At 39.6% G+C, this 18329-nt stretch overlaps 1 protein-coding gene across 1 annotated transcript; it reads left to right on the top strand.

The window, feature by feature from the left end:
• Positions 1-14629: 14629 nt before the first annotated feature.
• LOC138404071 (uncharacterized) lies at positions 14630-17232 on the top strand. Its single transcript, XM_069507180.1, has one exon. It carries the CDS (start codon positions 14670-14672, stop codon positions 16383-16385), a length of 1716 nt encoding a protein of 571 aa, XP_069363281.1. The 5' UTR covers positions 14630-14669; the 3' UTR covers positions 16386-17232.
• Positions 17233-18329: the final 1097 nt, after the last annotated feature.

Raw genomic sequence — 18329 nt, 5'->3', positions numbered from 1 at the left:
CTCTATGACCTGCACGCCACTGTATATAGATAGATAGAAATACTTTATTGCACACAAAAAATAATACATAACATGAGAAAAACAAAGAAACTAAAACTAAAAAATAATTGTATGCAAAGGCGGCCTTATTGCTCACAGCAATCTCTACCTGGCAACCTAGGTAGATAGGTAAGCTGTGATAGCCTAGTGGTTAGGACGTCCACCTTCTAATCGGAGGTCGGGGGTTCGATCCCGGGCACGCACCTCTAACTTTTCGGAGTTATGTGAGTTTTAATTAATTAAATATCACTTGCTTTGACGGTGAAGGAAAACATCGTGAGGAAACCTGCATGCCTGAGAGTTCTCCATAATGTTCTCAAAGGTGTGTGAAGTCTACCAATCCGCACATGGCCAGCGTGGTAGACTATGGCCAAAACCCTTCTCACTCTGAGAGGAGACCCGTGCTCTGTAGTGAGCCGGCGATGGGTTGATCATGATGATGATGGGATAGGTATAGTGCATTCAATATTAACTGGCGTGTTTCCACTTGATATCGTCATTAGCAATAACAATAGGACTACAGCTTTCTTATGAGGCTCATAGTTAGGGACTATGTCACGGATCCATATGTTATTACTGGCAACATAACAATATTATGATTAACTTGGCGAATATCATGTATTTATTCGATAGCGCATAGTAATAGCCATAATAGACCTATTTAACCCCAAAGGTATATTACCGGGAAGCTAATATCGTTCGTGGATATAATTTAATTTAACGTAAATTACGTTTCAAGGTGGTAATATTGGCTATAAGTCATGAGCACAACACAACGCAATTATTTTAATATGTACAGAGTTAATTTTAGATCCAATTAACTTATTGCGTACTTAAATATTAAACTAGTGATTGAAATTACCTTTTGTGTGTAAATTATTATTCAACTAGCGACCCGCCCCGGCTTCGCATGGGTGCAACGTAGATACTAATGTGGTGTCAGATATCTATTCGTGTGGTGTCAGTGAGGAGATTATTACCTATAGGCGCCGCGGCACCCCGCCCGCCCACGACGCGCCGCCTCGGTCTCGTTTTGTTGCGCGTTAATTTTAATCTTACGATATTTCATATTATTTTAATTTTGTGATATCTCGTAAGATATTATTCTAAATTAAATAATGTAAAGGGCAATTTTGGTCTAAATTGAACATTACAGATGATCAACTATTTTATTTTGATAAGAATTAATAGTATGTCAGTTAAAACACCCTCGAAAGTAAGGCTTTGTTTCAGATCACATTTGAAAATCATAAAATCGAGTATTGTGAGCCAAACTTCAAAGATACGTGTATGCTATTGCGGACTTTTTTGTAGAACTTTTTAAGAGAAACAATTTCACCATACAATGTTTTCGTGTAACTTTGACCATATAGGCAGCGCACGCGTCGGAAACTCTCAAATGAGAGAATTTTTTCCGAGCTAATTCACATTATTTCAATTTCCCTAGGGATCTCCACTTTTTTGAGAAATAAACTATACCTATAAACCTTCCTCTTGAATCATTCTATATATTGGTGAAAACCGAATTAAAATCCGTTGCGTAGTTTAAAAGATCTACGCGTTCATACATACATACAGACGCGGGAAGCGACTTTATTTTATACTATGTAGAGAAGATAGGTACATACCTAATATAGGCATAAAAGAAAGAGAGCCAGCGCGTGCCAGACCTTCGTTATTTTATAAAAACTGAAAGTTTCTCTGCGTATTGTTCCCAACAGACTAGATACTAGTAGACGTTATATTTTTTACACCTTTATCTCCCAAAACCACCATGATCCAAACAAACATACAAACGAACGTTTTTATTTAGTTTTCTGTTTTAAGTTTAGTATTCAAGGTGTGTAGAAGTCATTTATGGTGCATTGCTATGTGATCGACTGTAACAGTTGCAGAGGCGTCTTTACCTATGGTGCAGGGTGTGCGGCGCACACGGGCGCCGGGTCTAAGGGGGCGCCGAGCGCCCTCTAATGCGACACCTCCAAAGATGCGTCGATGCCGGCGCTCTCAAAGACCTTGCGCTCGTGTTATGGCCGACGCCGTAATCATTTAAAAAATTGCACCATTTGCATCCGAGTTTCCGTTTGAAAATATAACTGTTAGTATTCCATTTTGACCCTGCTCCTACTAGACTAGAGGGCGCCAGGGTACTGCTTGCACACGGGCGCCACAAGGGCTAGAGACCCCTCTGAACAGTTGTAGCGAACGCAAATTATGAAACATAACCAATGTGCTTTCATATTACGTAAGTATGATTTCTTTTCTGGTTGTCTCTTTCGGGTATACGCGTCTGACAAGTCTCCTTGATTCTTAGTCTGAGCCATCGATTTACAATGACAGAAATAGCTACAATATGTTGGAAATAACTGAAATTCTGTGTGAAAATTCCACTTGCAATTTGAATGCGGCTAAAATCTGAAAAGCCGCTAGTTGCATCGTAGTTACACCCTTACCCAAACACACACACACACACATGCGCGCACTAATTGTGTGCGGGCAAGGTGGTGTTTCGGTAGTAGTAATAGGTAATTTAAACATACCAGAAGTCAAATTAAATATTGACCACAACGCGCTGAGGCATATCTAGAGTTTTATCTTTTATAATAACCTAACTGCAATATTAACTTGATTAGGGCACAATAATTGCTATTGCAACCACTCAATCAAAATGGCGGCCTAAACACAAAAAGCATTTACTAGTCGTTAAGTCTCGAGTCGGAACGAGACTAGCGTAAAAACCACCAACCACCCGTATTTATACAATCGACTCAAGATGGCTTCTTCGCAACAGGTCACGTGATTTACATTTCAAAAGGCGCAACTACAAGTGCGACAACAGTAATTAAATCAGTTCGCTATCAAGGGTGTGGTATGACCATCGATCTACAATGACAGAAATAGCTACAATATGTTGGAAATAACTGAAATTCTGTGTGAAAATTCCACTTGCAATTTGAATGCGGTTAAAATCTGAAAAGCCGCTAGTTGCCTCGTAGTTGCTGCGTCCTTGATGCTATGAAAGCTTGAAAAGCAAAGAAATGCGTTTGATGTTGCATTGAAAAAAAAAGTCGTAATTGCTAAGAACCGTTTCACTTCTTCAAATTCAGAATTCTTGCTTGACTTTTACAAGCTTTTTGTAGCGAAGGTCACCTTTTATGCTATCATATTATTATAGGTATTTTTAGGGTTCCGTACCTCAAAAAGAAAAAACGATTTTTACATTTTCCTTCGCCCAATTTGTTGGTCTGCAGGCTAATCTCAAAAACTATTGTACTTAGGGATTTTCGTTCACTTTTCATCAATGAATTCTGCGAGGAGGCTTAGGTAACAAACACACTTTTGCATTTTCAAAATTATAGGTAGTAATTATGTTTTTCATTTCCCAGTTAAATGACCCTGTAAATTAATAATGATGATGATAATGATTGGCAGACTTTACACACCTTTGATGACATTATTGACAACTCTCAGGCATGCAGATTTCATTACTATGTTTTCCTTCCCCGACAAAACAGAAAAAAGAAATCAAATCCCGTCGATTTCCCGAAAGACATGCAAATAAATTAAACCTTCCGCAATCAAAATTAGTACTGCATACCTCGAGTCCCTACGTAATGTCTATAAAGATATATAATAATTTACCAGACAAAATTCGTAACATAAACAATGAAAATAAATTCAACAAAATATTAAAAAACTTTTTATTAGAAAAGGGCTACTATTCCGTAAATGATTTCCTAAACGACGAACATAAAAATAAATAATAATATCGGTCTCCCTAACTAAGGTCTAAGGACCAAATTGCGACACCTAAACTGGGTATCCATAATACTTTGTACATACTATGATGTAGTTTATGGAAATGCAATAAATGAAAATTGAAATTGAAATTGAAACAAGTGATATTTAAGGCGATATGCGTCCCGAAATCGGTGTTGAGACACGTCATTTTGGATGTTCAAAAAATTAAGTTTTACCCTCAAAAACTACAAATGTGTTTATTTATTTTTTAATATTATAAAAATTAAAGATATTCTTTCGTGAATAACGAGAGCCAAAACACGGTTGGCACAATTTGGCTCGATACAAAAAATTCATTACATTACATTACATTTCTTACACGACCATTAGGAAAAAAACCAGATTTATTCGATTGATATAAAACAAATTTCAATATTTCGCATTTACGTTAACGTTTAATACACTAAGGGATTACCGGTATTATTTTATGGTAACAGAGCACATAGAATTTTAAATATAAATATTTATAAAAAGCGTGCAACAAATTTGCGCTCGGGCGGCCCAGACTTTTTCATACATTTGCCTTTGCGATCCCATTTCGCCTTAACTGCTTAAAATACACATAGGTAACTCCAAAAAGTTAGAGGTGTGTGCCGACTGGCGTAAATAAATACTGGTGTTGAAATGTATCTCAGTGTCTTCTATCACCACACAGGGTGTAACCAGAACGCTGGCAAAAAAAGACTGGATATTACTGATATTATGATACCACAAAAACCGCGAAAAAAAATTTTAAAAATCCTATAATTTTGTAAAAAAATTACGATATATTGCAAATAAAACATCTGACTGATGCTAGGGTTCGACGAACGTTGCGTAAGTAGGCCACTTGGAGTCAATGCGGCGTCGTAGGTGCGGCATCGACCCGAGTTTTGCACGCTATACATTGCGGGTTTGAAAAATACTAAATCACTAAAACGACAAAATGAGGCAAATGGTTATTGGTATTGGATTGTGGTTAGGTAGTATAACAATAACGCTAAGTGTTTGCTAGCGTTCTGGTTACACCCTGTATAAAGGATACTAGTCCGCACTCGTTCACAAATCTCGGCTATGCAACGTTCGTTGAATACTTCATGAGCTCCTGTTATACAGGGTAGTGTTGTGAGCGACCACGATTGCCGACAAGACTAAGTACACACTCAAATGTAGCAAGATTTACTAAACTTTATACGAAAATGTTACTGTATATACTAAAATTTACAGTCTCTTTTAAATTTAGACTGCATCATCACTTAACATCAATAGAGATTGCAGTCAAATAGTAAAATAGCGAACTAGTAAAGTAAGACTTGAACTTCGAACTTTATAATAACTTTTTTTTATGATCTTTTGTAATACACATTATGCAAATAATGAATTTCTATTCTATTCTATTCTATTGTAAGCACACATAATGCGTACATATAAAACAAGCTAGATAGAAATAAACAGCAAATGAAAACAAATAACAAAACACAGCGACAAAGAATTGTTCTGGAACATTCTTCCTCATTAAATGCCTTTGTAGCAATGAGAGGAACACAATCAGCAGAGTTCCCGATACAAAAATATTATTTGAATCCATGTTAAAGATACACTTGAAGAACCTTTTCATAATTGAAGCCTGATTGGAGATTGAGGCTCACTTGTAGCGGTTGACGTAAAGGACAAATATGGATTAGACACTGGATTTTAAACTGCGTCTTTTTCATCCACTGGAACTTAATCCCACGTGGATGAAAAATACAGGACCTATCCGGTACAAAAAAAGCTTGCATCGCGGAGATGGACATATGCTACTTTTTATCCCAAAAAATTAAAGAGTTTTGCAAGGAATTTTTTAAAACGCAGATGAAGTTATCCACGATATGCAAGCTGTCTCTATACGCAATTGGGTCAAAATCGGTTAAATGCTACGATTTCACGGTCGGACCGTGAAATCGTAGCAGATACGAGTAGATATTCAGACAGACACACTTTCGCAATTATAATATTAAGATGTAATGTTAGTAATATATACTTAGTATGGATAAAAAATATGATGTACCTAGCTAATGACTACGGCTTTATAGAAAAGATGACATTATATTTGTGGCGGTTACCACAATAGAAACTAGATGGCGCTGTTCAATCGATGACGTAGTCCCGAACAAATGTACCGCCGATAGCAATCGCACTAACGGAGTTTTCTGCAATCTGGACTATATATAGAAGTTTCAAGACATAACCGTCGGCCCAGCTGGCGCTACCGAGCACAACCAACCGCTCGGTGGGAGATCTCCCCTTTGGTACGGTCGAGCCTGCACACCGCTCCCGTACATTGGTGACCCCGACGTGATCAAGAATGGTCGCACACCTCAACAACCGACGAAATCAAGAGTGGTCGCACACTACAACAGCCGACGTTGATACAAGAGTGATCGCACACTAGAACAGCCGACGTCATCGAAGATCAACCGCACACCACCGCACTGCGCACATAACGTGATCAAGGGTGATCGCATACACCGCAACACCTTTGGATCACACACCGCAAGCCCGACGTCTCCTCCAAACTCCAAGTCTACAGCAACAGCAATCACATCGAGGCCTGTAAGACGGATGTAGCACAGCTTCGGGGCACAATGGCCCTGCACTCCATCACCAGCTACAAGCGTCCTGGTCTACCGCTTCTCTGGATGGTTAGCAGCCATTGCCCTTCCTTCACACGCCTTCACGCTACAACGCCACCTCTCTTCACTGCTTCACACTACGCGTTCGTCTCGGAGGGGAGTGATGTGGCGGTTACCACAATAGAAACTAGATGGCGCTGTTCAATCGATGACGTAGTCCCGAACAAATGTACCGCCGATAGCAATCGCACTAACGGAGTTTTCTGCAATCTGGACTATATATAGAAGTTTCAAGACATAACCGTCGGCCCAGCTGGCGCTACCGAGCACAACCAACCGCTCGGTGGGAGATCTCCCCTTTGGTACGGTCGAGCCTGCACACCGCTCCCGTACAAATTAAATTCGCAAAGCTTAAATTAAATTCGCAAATAACATGTTCTGTTACCAGAGCAAGAAGGCTTTTCGAAATTACATTAAATACCTCATCCAGCATGAATGTAAATAAGATTATTATAAAAATGAAAAATCCCTTTTATTCGATTTTCTTTACTGAATAACTTTTAAGGGCGGGATACATACACGAATACCCTTGACTTTATGAAATGAATAAATGAAATATGCTTTATTGTGCACCATTATAAAAAAGAAAGACAAAAGTGAAACACTCTGTATATATTATATAACATTCAAAGTCCTAATTGGCTAATTGACTTATATGTATATCAACGCACAACCTAAACCACTGGTCCTAGAGACATAAGGTTTGGAGGATGTGTTCTTACTTCTTTGTAAAGAGCAGATATCAAGTAAGAAATATTCTTTTGAAATTCCACCCCTAAGTGGGTTAAATGGGGGTTAAAAATGTGTATCATTATATATCATATAATAATTGTCCGTCATTTTTAAAGTTACACCGATGAAAATTATACATATTTCACGATTTTTGTCTAGTAAATAATACGTGAGTGTGACCTAGACTTTAACAAGGTCTTTACAAAAATAAAATTTAGGTCCGTCAGACCCTTCAACGGGACTGGGAGTTAGGCCCTGAATAACAAGTACCAACCATCGACCCTAACGGATACTTTACTTAATTCAATATGGCGTCGAAATATCGCCTTTTGAGCTATTCATATGAGCTACAATATTATCTTTTTTGGCTTACTGTGGTTATTTGAATGGGCGTTACAGTAATACATCATTTTTGAAGACTCAACTGTTGATATGAATAACTTTTGGTACTACATTTATAACCAACTAACTCGCAACTTTGTTCGCGTGCACTACACAAATTTCAAAACTCTATTTCACCCCCTTAGGGGTTGAATTTTCAAAAATCCTTTCTTAGCGGATGCCTACGTCATAATAGCTAATTTCAGCCCGATCCGTCCAGTAGTTTGTGCTGTGCGTTGATAGATCAGTCAGTCAGTCAGTCAGTCACCTTTTCCTTTTATATATTTAGACTAGCTGATGCAAGCGATTTCGTCCGCGTGGATTTAGATTTTTAGAAATCCCGTGAGAACTCTTTGATTTCCCACAAATTTCAAACCCCTATTTCACCCCATTGGAGGTTGAATTTCAATTTTTTTTTTAAAGAGTATTAACCATTTTAAATGATTAATATTCCCCTTTCCTCTCCAACTAAGCATCGAGCTTGTGCTAGGAATAGGTACGACAATAGTGCAACGGGCGGGGTTTGAACCGTCGACCTTTCGGTTTTCAGTCCACTCCTCTACCCGTTGAGCTATTGAGGCTCCAAATACTTTCTTCTTTAGTTGTTGATTGTGATGACCCTATTGTCTTTTAAGCAACAGGCACAGGGATTAGTGTCGAGGTGCAGTATAACATGTTTTTCTTATAAAATCAAAAGTACGGCCTCTTCGTATGGATTTTCTGAATGACTCGTGCTTAATGTACTTTTTTTTTTAAAGAATATTAGCCATATTGAATGACTAATATTCCCCTTTCCTCTCCAACTAAGCGTCAAGCTTGTGCTAGGAGTAGGTACGACAATAGTGCAACGGGCGGGGTTTGAACCGTCGATCTTTCGGTTTTCAGTCCACTCCTTTACCGGTTGGACTATTGAGGCTCTGTCACTACTTATCATAGATTTACCAATATTTGCTCAAATATTTGTCACGCAAACTGCTACAAAGCACCATTACCAATGAGTTATGGTGTTATAAGGCGGGCGGTAAATGGATTTTGCTCTGGTTATAGGGATTGTCGATAACGTTTTATTTATTAACGTGTTATAGACGCAGCCCTGAAGATATGAGGGAGTGCCAGCCCTACGTGTTTAGATAGTGAGTATTAGTGGTGCAACATCAGTCATTCGTACAGTCAGACGATCTCCCCGGCGCAGTGGTGAACACTGTGGTCGTATAAGTGGGAGATCCCGAGTTCGATTCCTGGTACACGAAATTTGGGATTTTATCATTTCTAAATTTTCTCTGGTCTGGTCTGGTGGGTACGGCTGTGGCTAGTTACCACCCTACCGGCAAAGCTATAAAGCCGCTAGCGTCAGTCAGATCAGGGCCTATGGGCCTCATAAGAAAGCTCAGAGTCACTCAGCGGGCGATGGAGAGAGCTATGCTTGGAGTGTCTCTACGTGATCAAATCAGAAATGAGGAGATCCGTAGGAGAACTAAAGCCGACATAGCTCAACGGGTTGCAAAGCTGAAGTGGCAATGGGCAGGGCACATAGTTCGTACAACTGATAGACGTTGGGGTCCCAAGGTGCTGGAATGGCGACCTCGCACCGGAAGACGCAGCATTGGAAGACCCCCCACTAGGTGGACGGACGACATCAGACGAGTCGCAGGGAGCCGCTGGATCCAGGCGGCGCAAGACCGTGGCGTGTGGAAGTCCCTACAAGAGACCTATGTCCAGCAGTGGACGTCTATTGGTTGATCATGATGTTGATGATGGTGATAAAACATTTCCCACCGTCTCTTGACCTATGTGGTGAGGAGTTGAAAGCGAGCCGCGGTAGACATTGTAATAGCTCTTGTACTGGTTGTTTATACTTTTCATTTAAAATCTAGGCCACTATGGTACGTGACAGGTCGAGATGGCAATCGGAGAGGGTGCGCCCCGCACACCCGCACAGCCCCGCGCTGACCCGGTGCGGGCGAGCGCGGGTGACGTGTGGGTGTGCGGGGCATTCCCCTGCCTTATACTCCGATTGCCATCTCAACCTGTCGCGGACTATACATTACTTGGATTACATTTTTATTTTCATTCACAGTCCTTCAGAGTTTATGTACTCGTATTAAATACAATTTTTTTTTAAAGTACCTACTGCCTCATTGTGTGCTTAGCTCATTCCTCTTTGGATCATGAGGGTTCGGGTTCGAATCCCGGACCAAAAAGGGGGCTTTCTGCGGAGTTGGGTACTGGCGGTGCACCTCCGTGCGACGGAGAGCACGTGAAGTCTTCAGTCCTGTGCCTGATTTCTCTCCGGTCGTGTTGGATTGCCGCCCCATCGGACTATGAGAGTGAGGGAATTAAGTGTGGAAGTTCCTATAGGAGACCTATGTTCAACAGTAGGCTAGCCACCAGTCAAGCTAACTTGTATAATGAATAAAAAAATGATAACTAAGTAATATAAAACGCGCGTCACTGCCATCGCGCGTTTTCCCTGCCCGAGCTTTTTCGATACTCATCGAATATTAATCAAAACTTTTCAAATATCTGAAAACCATTATCTAACGTAAAGCTTTGTAGTGAAAATTGAAATACGAAGCGATGTTAAATTAATAATTTTGATATTGGCAAGCGAGAAATAGTTCGTTACTTAACTTAACTAACGTTAACTTAAATTAATTTTGATTTTACCTTTCTGGGAACTAATTTATTAAAAATTAGCTCAAGTTGGGAATAATGATAATAGAGCCTCGATAGCTCAACGGTTAACGGAGCGGACAGAAATCCGAAAGGTCGCCGGTTCAAACCCCACCCGTTGCACTATTGTCGTACCTACTCCTAGTACAAGCTTTACGCTTAGTTAGAGGGGAATATTTTTCAGCATAACAAACTTGGCTAATTTCTTTAAAAAAAATATTACTGCCTGTGGAGTTGTCTAATGCTGCTGGAATGGCGACCTCGCACCGGAAGCCCCCCACTAGGTGGACGGACTATATCAGACGAGTCGCAGGGAGCCGCTGGATCCAGGCGGCGCAAGACCGTGGCGTGTGGAAGTCCCTACAAGAGTCCAGCAGTGGACGTCTATTGGTTGATGAAGATGATGAATCAAAATGGCGACCTAAACATAAAAAGCATTTAATAGTCGGTGAGTCTCGCGTCAGAACGAGACTAGTTTAAAAACCACCAACCACCCGTATTTATACAATTTACGATGACGTCGTCCGTCCGAGACGTCCGTTTCAAAACGGCAAATTACAAGTGCGATAACTAAAGCCTAAACAGTGATCTTATTAAGGTCACAAAGCTAGCGAAGTAAGTAGCAGAAAAGAAAAACCTAAGTAGAAATTTGTTTCGTTGGCACAAACCTTTGCACTAGTTCCAGCTGAGTTCCGATTCGGAATCAAAGATACAAAATATTCCCAGCGGAGCGTTTTGCAATTCGATTAATTCTTTTGCGTTATTCAACGACCGACGTGCGGGGAGCTGTAAAGGATTATAGGGAATCGAGGGCGAATGTAATAAGTACATTTGCACCATGAGTTAGCTATCCCTGGTGGTATGGGTGCGGGCCAGCGCTGACAAAGTCGTGAGCATTATTACCCTTATTATAATTTTATTACAAATGTGTTTTTTGTTGGTTTATTGGTTTGTTGTTAGAAATTAATTATGAACTGCCACTGCCGGGAATTGGGTCGCGCCCGCCCACTCAAAGACCACAGCGCTCACCACTGCGCCAGGGAGGTCCTCAACCACTGTTTCGGAAACCTAGACTAGATTTTATTAAGGTCACAAAGCTAGCGAAATAAGTAGCAGAAAAGAAAACCCTAGGCAATTTGTTTCTTTGGCTCAAATCTTTGCACTACAGACCGTTCACTATAACTTGTCCCCTGACGTTATGTTGGCACCATTGCAAATCACTCAATAATAAATCCTAAACTCTAAGGAAAGCAAACAAAACAATGGTGCCAACATGACGGAAGGGGTCATATTATAGTGAACGGTGTGTAGTTCCAGCTGAGTTCCGATTCGGAATTAAAGATACAAAATAGTCCGAGCGAAGCGTTTTGCAATTCAATTCTTTTGCGTTATTCAACGACCGATGCGGGGAGCTGTAAAAGATTAGAGGGAATCGAGGGCGAATGTAATAAGTAGGTACATTTGCACCATGAGTTTGCTATCCCTGGTGATATAGTGAGCATGATAAATCCATACTTAATATTATAAATGCGAAAGTGTGTCTGTCTGTCTGTCTGCTAGCTTTTCACGGCCCATCAGTTCAACCGATTTTGATAAAATTTTGTACAGAGATAGCCTGCATGTCGGGGAAGGACATAGGCTTTTTTTTATCCCGGAAAAACAAAGAGTTCCCACGGGATTTTTAAAAACCTAAACCAACGCGGATGAAGTCGCGGGCATCATCTAGTAATAGAATAAGAGCCCGGGAGGGTCAGACCTTCGTTATTTTATAAAAGCTGAAAGTTTCTCTGCGTATTGTCCCCAACACAGGGAGGAACACATAGCTCTCTCCATCGCCCGCTGAGTGACTTTGAGCTTTCTTATGAGGCCCATAGTTAGCGACCATGTCTCGGATGCATAATATGTCATCACTGGCAACACGCACTGTTCGAAGACTTTAGTTTAAATCTATGTATAGATTTGGAGTAGATTTAGCGTCGATCATTATGAAAAATTATGTCACGTCGCATTTCAAAAATACGTTTCTAAGTTAAAATAAACGATGTTATAATAAAATTATACTTCACGCCGAAGCCTCTGGGTATAATTAGCGTGTATGCGGCGTTACCTTCATGTTACTGACAAGGACTCAAGTCTCGAGTCAGGGTAAAGTTACCCATCTTACGCAAATCCCAAGTTAATTAGGGTTTTAATTTCTAATTAGAATTCTTAGCTTTAAAGCCGCTCTTCATATGTACAAGAGTAAAATATAATAATAAATGTTTCTTGGTTGAAATAGGGGTTCTTTTGAGGAACACCGTGAGGTTTTAGTCGGTAAGAGTCCGAGCGGTTACCCCGCTTCCATCTTAGACGGCATCATCACTTACCACCAGGTGAGATTGCAGTCAAGGGCTAACTTGTATCTGGTTTAAAAATCATCTGTAATTATATATAGATTCTTTCACAATCCGGTATTTGACAACCAGTCAAATCAGTAACTTTTTATCAAACGTCAAAACGCGCGCTTAGTGTGCGAGATTCTATGAAATACCGGTGTGTGACGTCACAATCATTTGACGTGTTTTTTAGTTTAATCGATAATTTAAAATGGTTATTACACTTAAAACCAACAAAGTAAGTGGATTTTACGTATTTTGGAAGGCCCTATTTAATAATCACTGAGAAATAATTTATTTTTGATGCAGTCAAATACCCAATTGAGATAGAGAAATATAAGTCTGCCCATGAAATACGCGAAAAATGATAATAAAAAGACAATACTTACTTTAATTCAGTCGCACGAGTCACTTTCAGATAAGGCTCCGTACGAACAATAAACTCCCGTATCTATCTCCAATATTCAAATATTCCGCGATGTTGCCAAGAACCAGGGAGATGTCGAATTGCTAGAGTGCGCATTGTCCTACAAAAGGACTTCAACCTGACTGGTGAATAAATATTAAAGCTATGTAAGCTCTATATTGCAAACTTCTTTTTAACGAAAAACTCCTTAAGACGTAAAAATTACTAAGGTTCGTTTGGTTAACATTGTTACCTTTATATTGAAACACTATAAAGCGTAGCAACCACTCTCATAGCGAAACAATACGTCATTATTTAGACCAAAATTCACTGACTAATTAATTTCACTGACTTTCAAACACAATACTGATAAAAAGTCGTAAATATTTCGTACACACAATGGAGTTCTTGTTACGCAGGCGAAGCCAGCGGCTGATACATAGTGAGCCAGCGCAACATGCATTCCCATTCCCACGTACGAATACGACCCGTATAGCTGACGCGGCGTAATACCAGAACCCGCGCGATGTGGGAATCGTAATATTAAGTTAGAATATTCTCATCCTTAGAGATAAGCACTAGTTTTTAGTCTTTTCATTTAAATGTAACTTTGAATATAATTATTATAAGGATATTATCGCCGACTAGTTTTCTTCCATCCACCTCCTGCGAGCCTAAACATTACTGGCGCAGTGACGGGGTAGGATAAGCTGTACCTGTAGCTGTATCGGACAACTGTGACGGAGAACAACTTATCCTGAGAACCTACTATTCGGAGGCCGCAGTGTAGTGGAGAATCTAAACTTCGATTCGTGGAAAGAAATAGATCGGCGATGCGGTAAGTACTTGAATCGTTCAAGTTCCTTTTGCCTATCCTTTTCCGACTAACAAGAAAAAGAGGTATTGTGTTTAATTTTTTTTTAATTTAATTGATTTTTTTTAAATCGTACTTTTATTGAATCCTCATTTATATATCGTCCTTATTCCTAAAATTTTATAATCTAGGTTTATACAAAATCTATAGACCTATTTAATATAATTTTACGTGAACTTTAGGGAAGTAATTTTTTTATTGAGTGTTTTTTAAAAAAAGTTTTTTGAGTGTATTTTTTGTGTGTGTTAGTTTAATTTTTATTCGTCAAGATTTTTCATCCAAGGTCAGGACGTAGTTTCGTAGGTTCGGTTAATAGGTCAAGAGCCGTAGACGAATCTAGGAACTTAGAAGACATGGCATCAAACGATTTAGATACTATCTATAAATCTATTAGATTTTTACCCGAATTTGACGGAAATCCTCATGTGTTAACACGGTTTATAAATTTGTGTGACCAATTAGTGATTGCCCATTTTGACATTAGTCCGGGACATGAGTTACAAAATTCGGCATTAATTAGTGGAATATTAAATAAAGTGACAGGTTCCGCGGCTAGGTTAATTAATGCAAACGGTATCCCAGATAGTTGGAATGGCATACGAAATGCCCTTATTAATAATTTCGCAGACCATCGCGATGAGACCGCTTAGACAATGATTTGTCCTCTACAGACACAAGGCTCTAGCACCCCACAAGAATTTTACGAAAAGTGCCAAAACCTGTTTAGCACAATTATGACCTACATTTCCCTACATGAATCCGTACCTACCACAATAGAGGCTAAACGGCAACTTTACCAAAAGTTAACCTTGCAGTGTTATTTACGTGGTCTAAAAGACCCGCTAGGCTCAAGGATACGGTGCATGCGGCCAGTGTCAATGGAAAAAGCCCTCGAATTTGTACAAGAGGAACTTAACACCCTATATATACAACAACGAAATGAAGGCGGGTTTTCTCAGAAAAATTTTGGACATAAATTTTCCGTATCAAATTACACAGGTCCTTCAAGGTCACAAGGTTTCGCTATGCCTGGGCCATCTTGGCAGCAGCCCATACATTTTAGACCACCTCAGAGTCAGCAACCTATGCATTTTAGACCTGGTTGGAAACCTAACCCTCAAATGCATATGCGTGGTCCTAGTCGTACCCAATTAATGTTTCGCGCTCCTCCACCGAATTATAACCCGAAGAGCAACGTTTTCAAATTTCCAAATCGACACCAATCGCCTAACAATTCTAATTTCCCACGTCCCATGAGCGGTGTGAGTCATTTCACCCCTAGACATTTACCACCATCGGGACATGATTGGCGTAAATTTGGTAATCCACCACCAACTAACTATATGAAATCACGCGACGTCAACTTTAATGAACTTTACTATAACTATGACTATGGTTATGATTATGATTATGACTATGACTATGATTATGACTATAACTACGATTATGAATATGACAATTACGAACAATTTCCGGATGAATGCTATGATTTCTATGAGGAACGCTCCCCGAAAGTTGAACCGAGTCCTATAATGAAAGAAGATTATAACTCGAACGCATTATCACGCATTGAAGTTCATGTGCAAGAGCTAAGTTCGATTGCTTTAAATCAATCGGACGGAGCTCCCTCTATAGATGACTCTGGAACTCTCTCAGCTCCGGAGGCTGAAGATGGTTCTAGAACAGCAACTGTCCATACTGATGACGAAAGCCCCATCTTGGAAATCCCGATTACAGAAGATCCATTGAATAAATTTACTAGGCAAATCGTTTTTAACGTTGTAGGTGATATTAAAACCAAACCAGTCACTACAAACCCCTTTGAAAACCATAAGCGTACGACTGTTCAATTATCTGAATCTAATTTAGAAGAAGATGTCATCAATGCTATTAAAGAATTTATTCAACCTAAAATTAAAACTGGTTTATTAATCAATCCACCATTGGCTATGTATAAGATAATTCCAATAATACAGAAAACTTTTAAAAATTCGTCAATTATACTCAATTTAGCTAAAACAGAAGTGGAAAATGTTCGAGAATATTTAAAGCAGCAACAAATTATAGATAAGTACCATGATGGCAAGACAAACCATCGCGGTATCAATGAAGGCTTTCTTGCTTTATCTCGAAAATTTTACTGGCCTAAAATGCCAGAGCATATTTCAAAATTTATCAACGACTGTGCAGTATGCGGACAGGCTAAGTATGACCGTAATCCGATCCGACAGCAATTTCAAGTAGTTCCACCACCCAGTAAACCTTTTGAGCTTGTGCACTTAGACCTTTTAAGTGTAGAAAGCTGTAAGTTTCTGACAATAGTCGACTCTTTCTCCAAATATGCTCAAGCATATTTCTTAGGAGACAGCGCGGCAGTCAGTGTAGTTCAAGCATTACTTAAATTTAGTACGCATCATGGAAATCCTTTGACTGCAGTAGATCCAACATGATAGAGTTAGGATATTATAGTGTTAGGATATTATAGTGTTAGGTTAGTATTATGTAAGAAATTAAATATTCATAGTTTTAAAATTTCCTGTTAGTTTATGTATTAATTTCCCATTACCACATACGCATCATGATATCCTTATCTCTTATTATCCATTCCTTGCAATAAGCTTGAACGAATACAGGTACATAGAGGCTGAATGCCCGAAGACCAGCAATTATATAGCACACTTACCCAGAATAGAAGAAGACATAGCCATCCAAGTTATAGTTTTACCTAAAGAAGAATCCTTTGACTCAAGACCATCTCCATATTATGAATAATTGAAGTCCACAAAACTGGATCACCTACATGATGCAAGTGCAAAGGTTTCATCTTAACCGCCTATCACTCTACCTCCAAGTACGGACCATGGAGTTATTTATCACACAATCATTACCATACGCCATATTAATTGGAACCTGCAGACTGAATATGATCATTACAGTTTATCAGAAAATACATCGCACGAAGACCTTGCAGTTAAGAAACATAACCAAAATTCAGAGTTCTTCATCCGATGACCTTCCGGCGCAATTCACAGCCAAGGTGTTCCATATGCGCCGATCTGATGGGGGAGGTGTTACGCAGGCGAAGCCAGCGGCTGATACATAGTGAGCCAGCGCAACATGCATTCCCATTCCCACGTACGAATACGACCCGTATAGCTGACGCGGCGTAATACCAGAACCCGCGCGATGTGGGAATCGTAATATTAAGTTAGAATATTCTCATCCTTAGAGATAAGCACTAGTTTTTAGTCTTTTCATTTAAATGTAACTTTGAATATAATTATTATAAGGATATTATCGCCGACTAGTTTTCTTCCATCCACCTCCTGCGAGCCTAAACATTACTTTCTTATAAATGTTATCATTTGTTTGTTGTAATTGCCCAACACTTGTTTACCTATTGTACTTCTTTGTTACTCTATTGTTCTACTTGTATATATAAAAGGAAAAGCTTACTGATTGACTGATCTATAAACGCACAGCTCAAACTACAGGACGGATCGGGCTGAAATTTGGCACGCCGATAGCTGATATTAATATGACGTAGACATCCACTAAGAAAAGATTTTTGAAAACTCAACCTCTAAAGGGCTTAGGGACTTTAAAATATGTGTAGTCCACGCGGATGATCGTCGGAGCATAAGCTGAACCGATTTCGCTAATTCTTTTTCATAATATTCCTTGAAGTACGGGGATGGTTCTTACGGAGAGAAATTTAAAAAAAAATCCTGTAAAAGAATCGGCTTTTAGGCGGTACGAAGTTTGCCAGGGCAGCTAGTATAAAATAAAACAAAGTATGAAGTTCGATCCTCCAGTGATGGCACCTCTCTGGCAAGAACTACGGAATGAGAGCTCGATGGTTTTGGCATTGTTTCTACGTTATACAGCGTTATTGCGGCACCACTTTGTTTATTTTAACGCCATTTTCAATATTTAATACTGGCACTGCAGCGGAAAAGTTTTCCCTGGAAAGAAGTTTTTCTTTAAGCGGTAAAAACCTAGAGGTAAGACGTCGAGCTGCTATTCGGAAGTCTGGGGATTTGATTCCGTACAATACGTACTTCTGGCTAAATTATTTGTAACTAGATGATCGTTCGCGTGGGTTTAGGTTTTCAAAAATCCCGTGGGAACTCTTTGATTTTCCGGGATAAATAGTAGCCTGTGTCCTTCCCCGGAATGGAAGCTATCGCTATACCAAATTTGGTCAAAATCGGTTGAACGGATGGGCCGTGAAAGGCTAGCAGACAGACAGACAGACAGACAGACGGACAGACAGACAGACAGACAGGCAGACACACTTTCGCATTTATAATATTAGTATGGATTTTTCCGGAATAAAAGCATTTTTCTCAATTTTTTAAGGAAGCATACATAATGTTATATATGTGGCACAA

The sequence above is a fragment of the Maniola hyperantus genome, chromosome 25 (assembly GCF_902806685.2).
Source record: "Maniola hyperantus chromosome 25, iAphHyp1.2, whole genome shotgun sequence".
Taxonomy (NCBI): domain Eukaryota; kingdom Metazoa; phylum Arthropoda; class Insecta; order Lepidoptera; family Nymphalidae; genus Maniola; species Maniola hyperantus.
Note: the sequence above shows the minus strand (reverse complement) of the source record. Positions and strands in the feature narration are given on the sequence as shown.

What these genes read in the sequence shown, in the direction of transcription:
- LOC138404071 (XM_069507180.1), top strand. Translation starts at nt 14,670, where the DNA reads ATGACCTACATTTCCCTACATGAATCCGTACCTACCACAATAGAGGCT.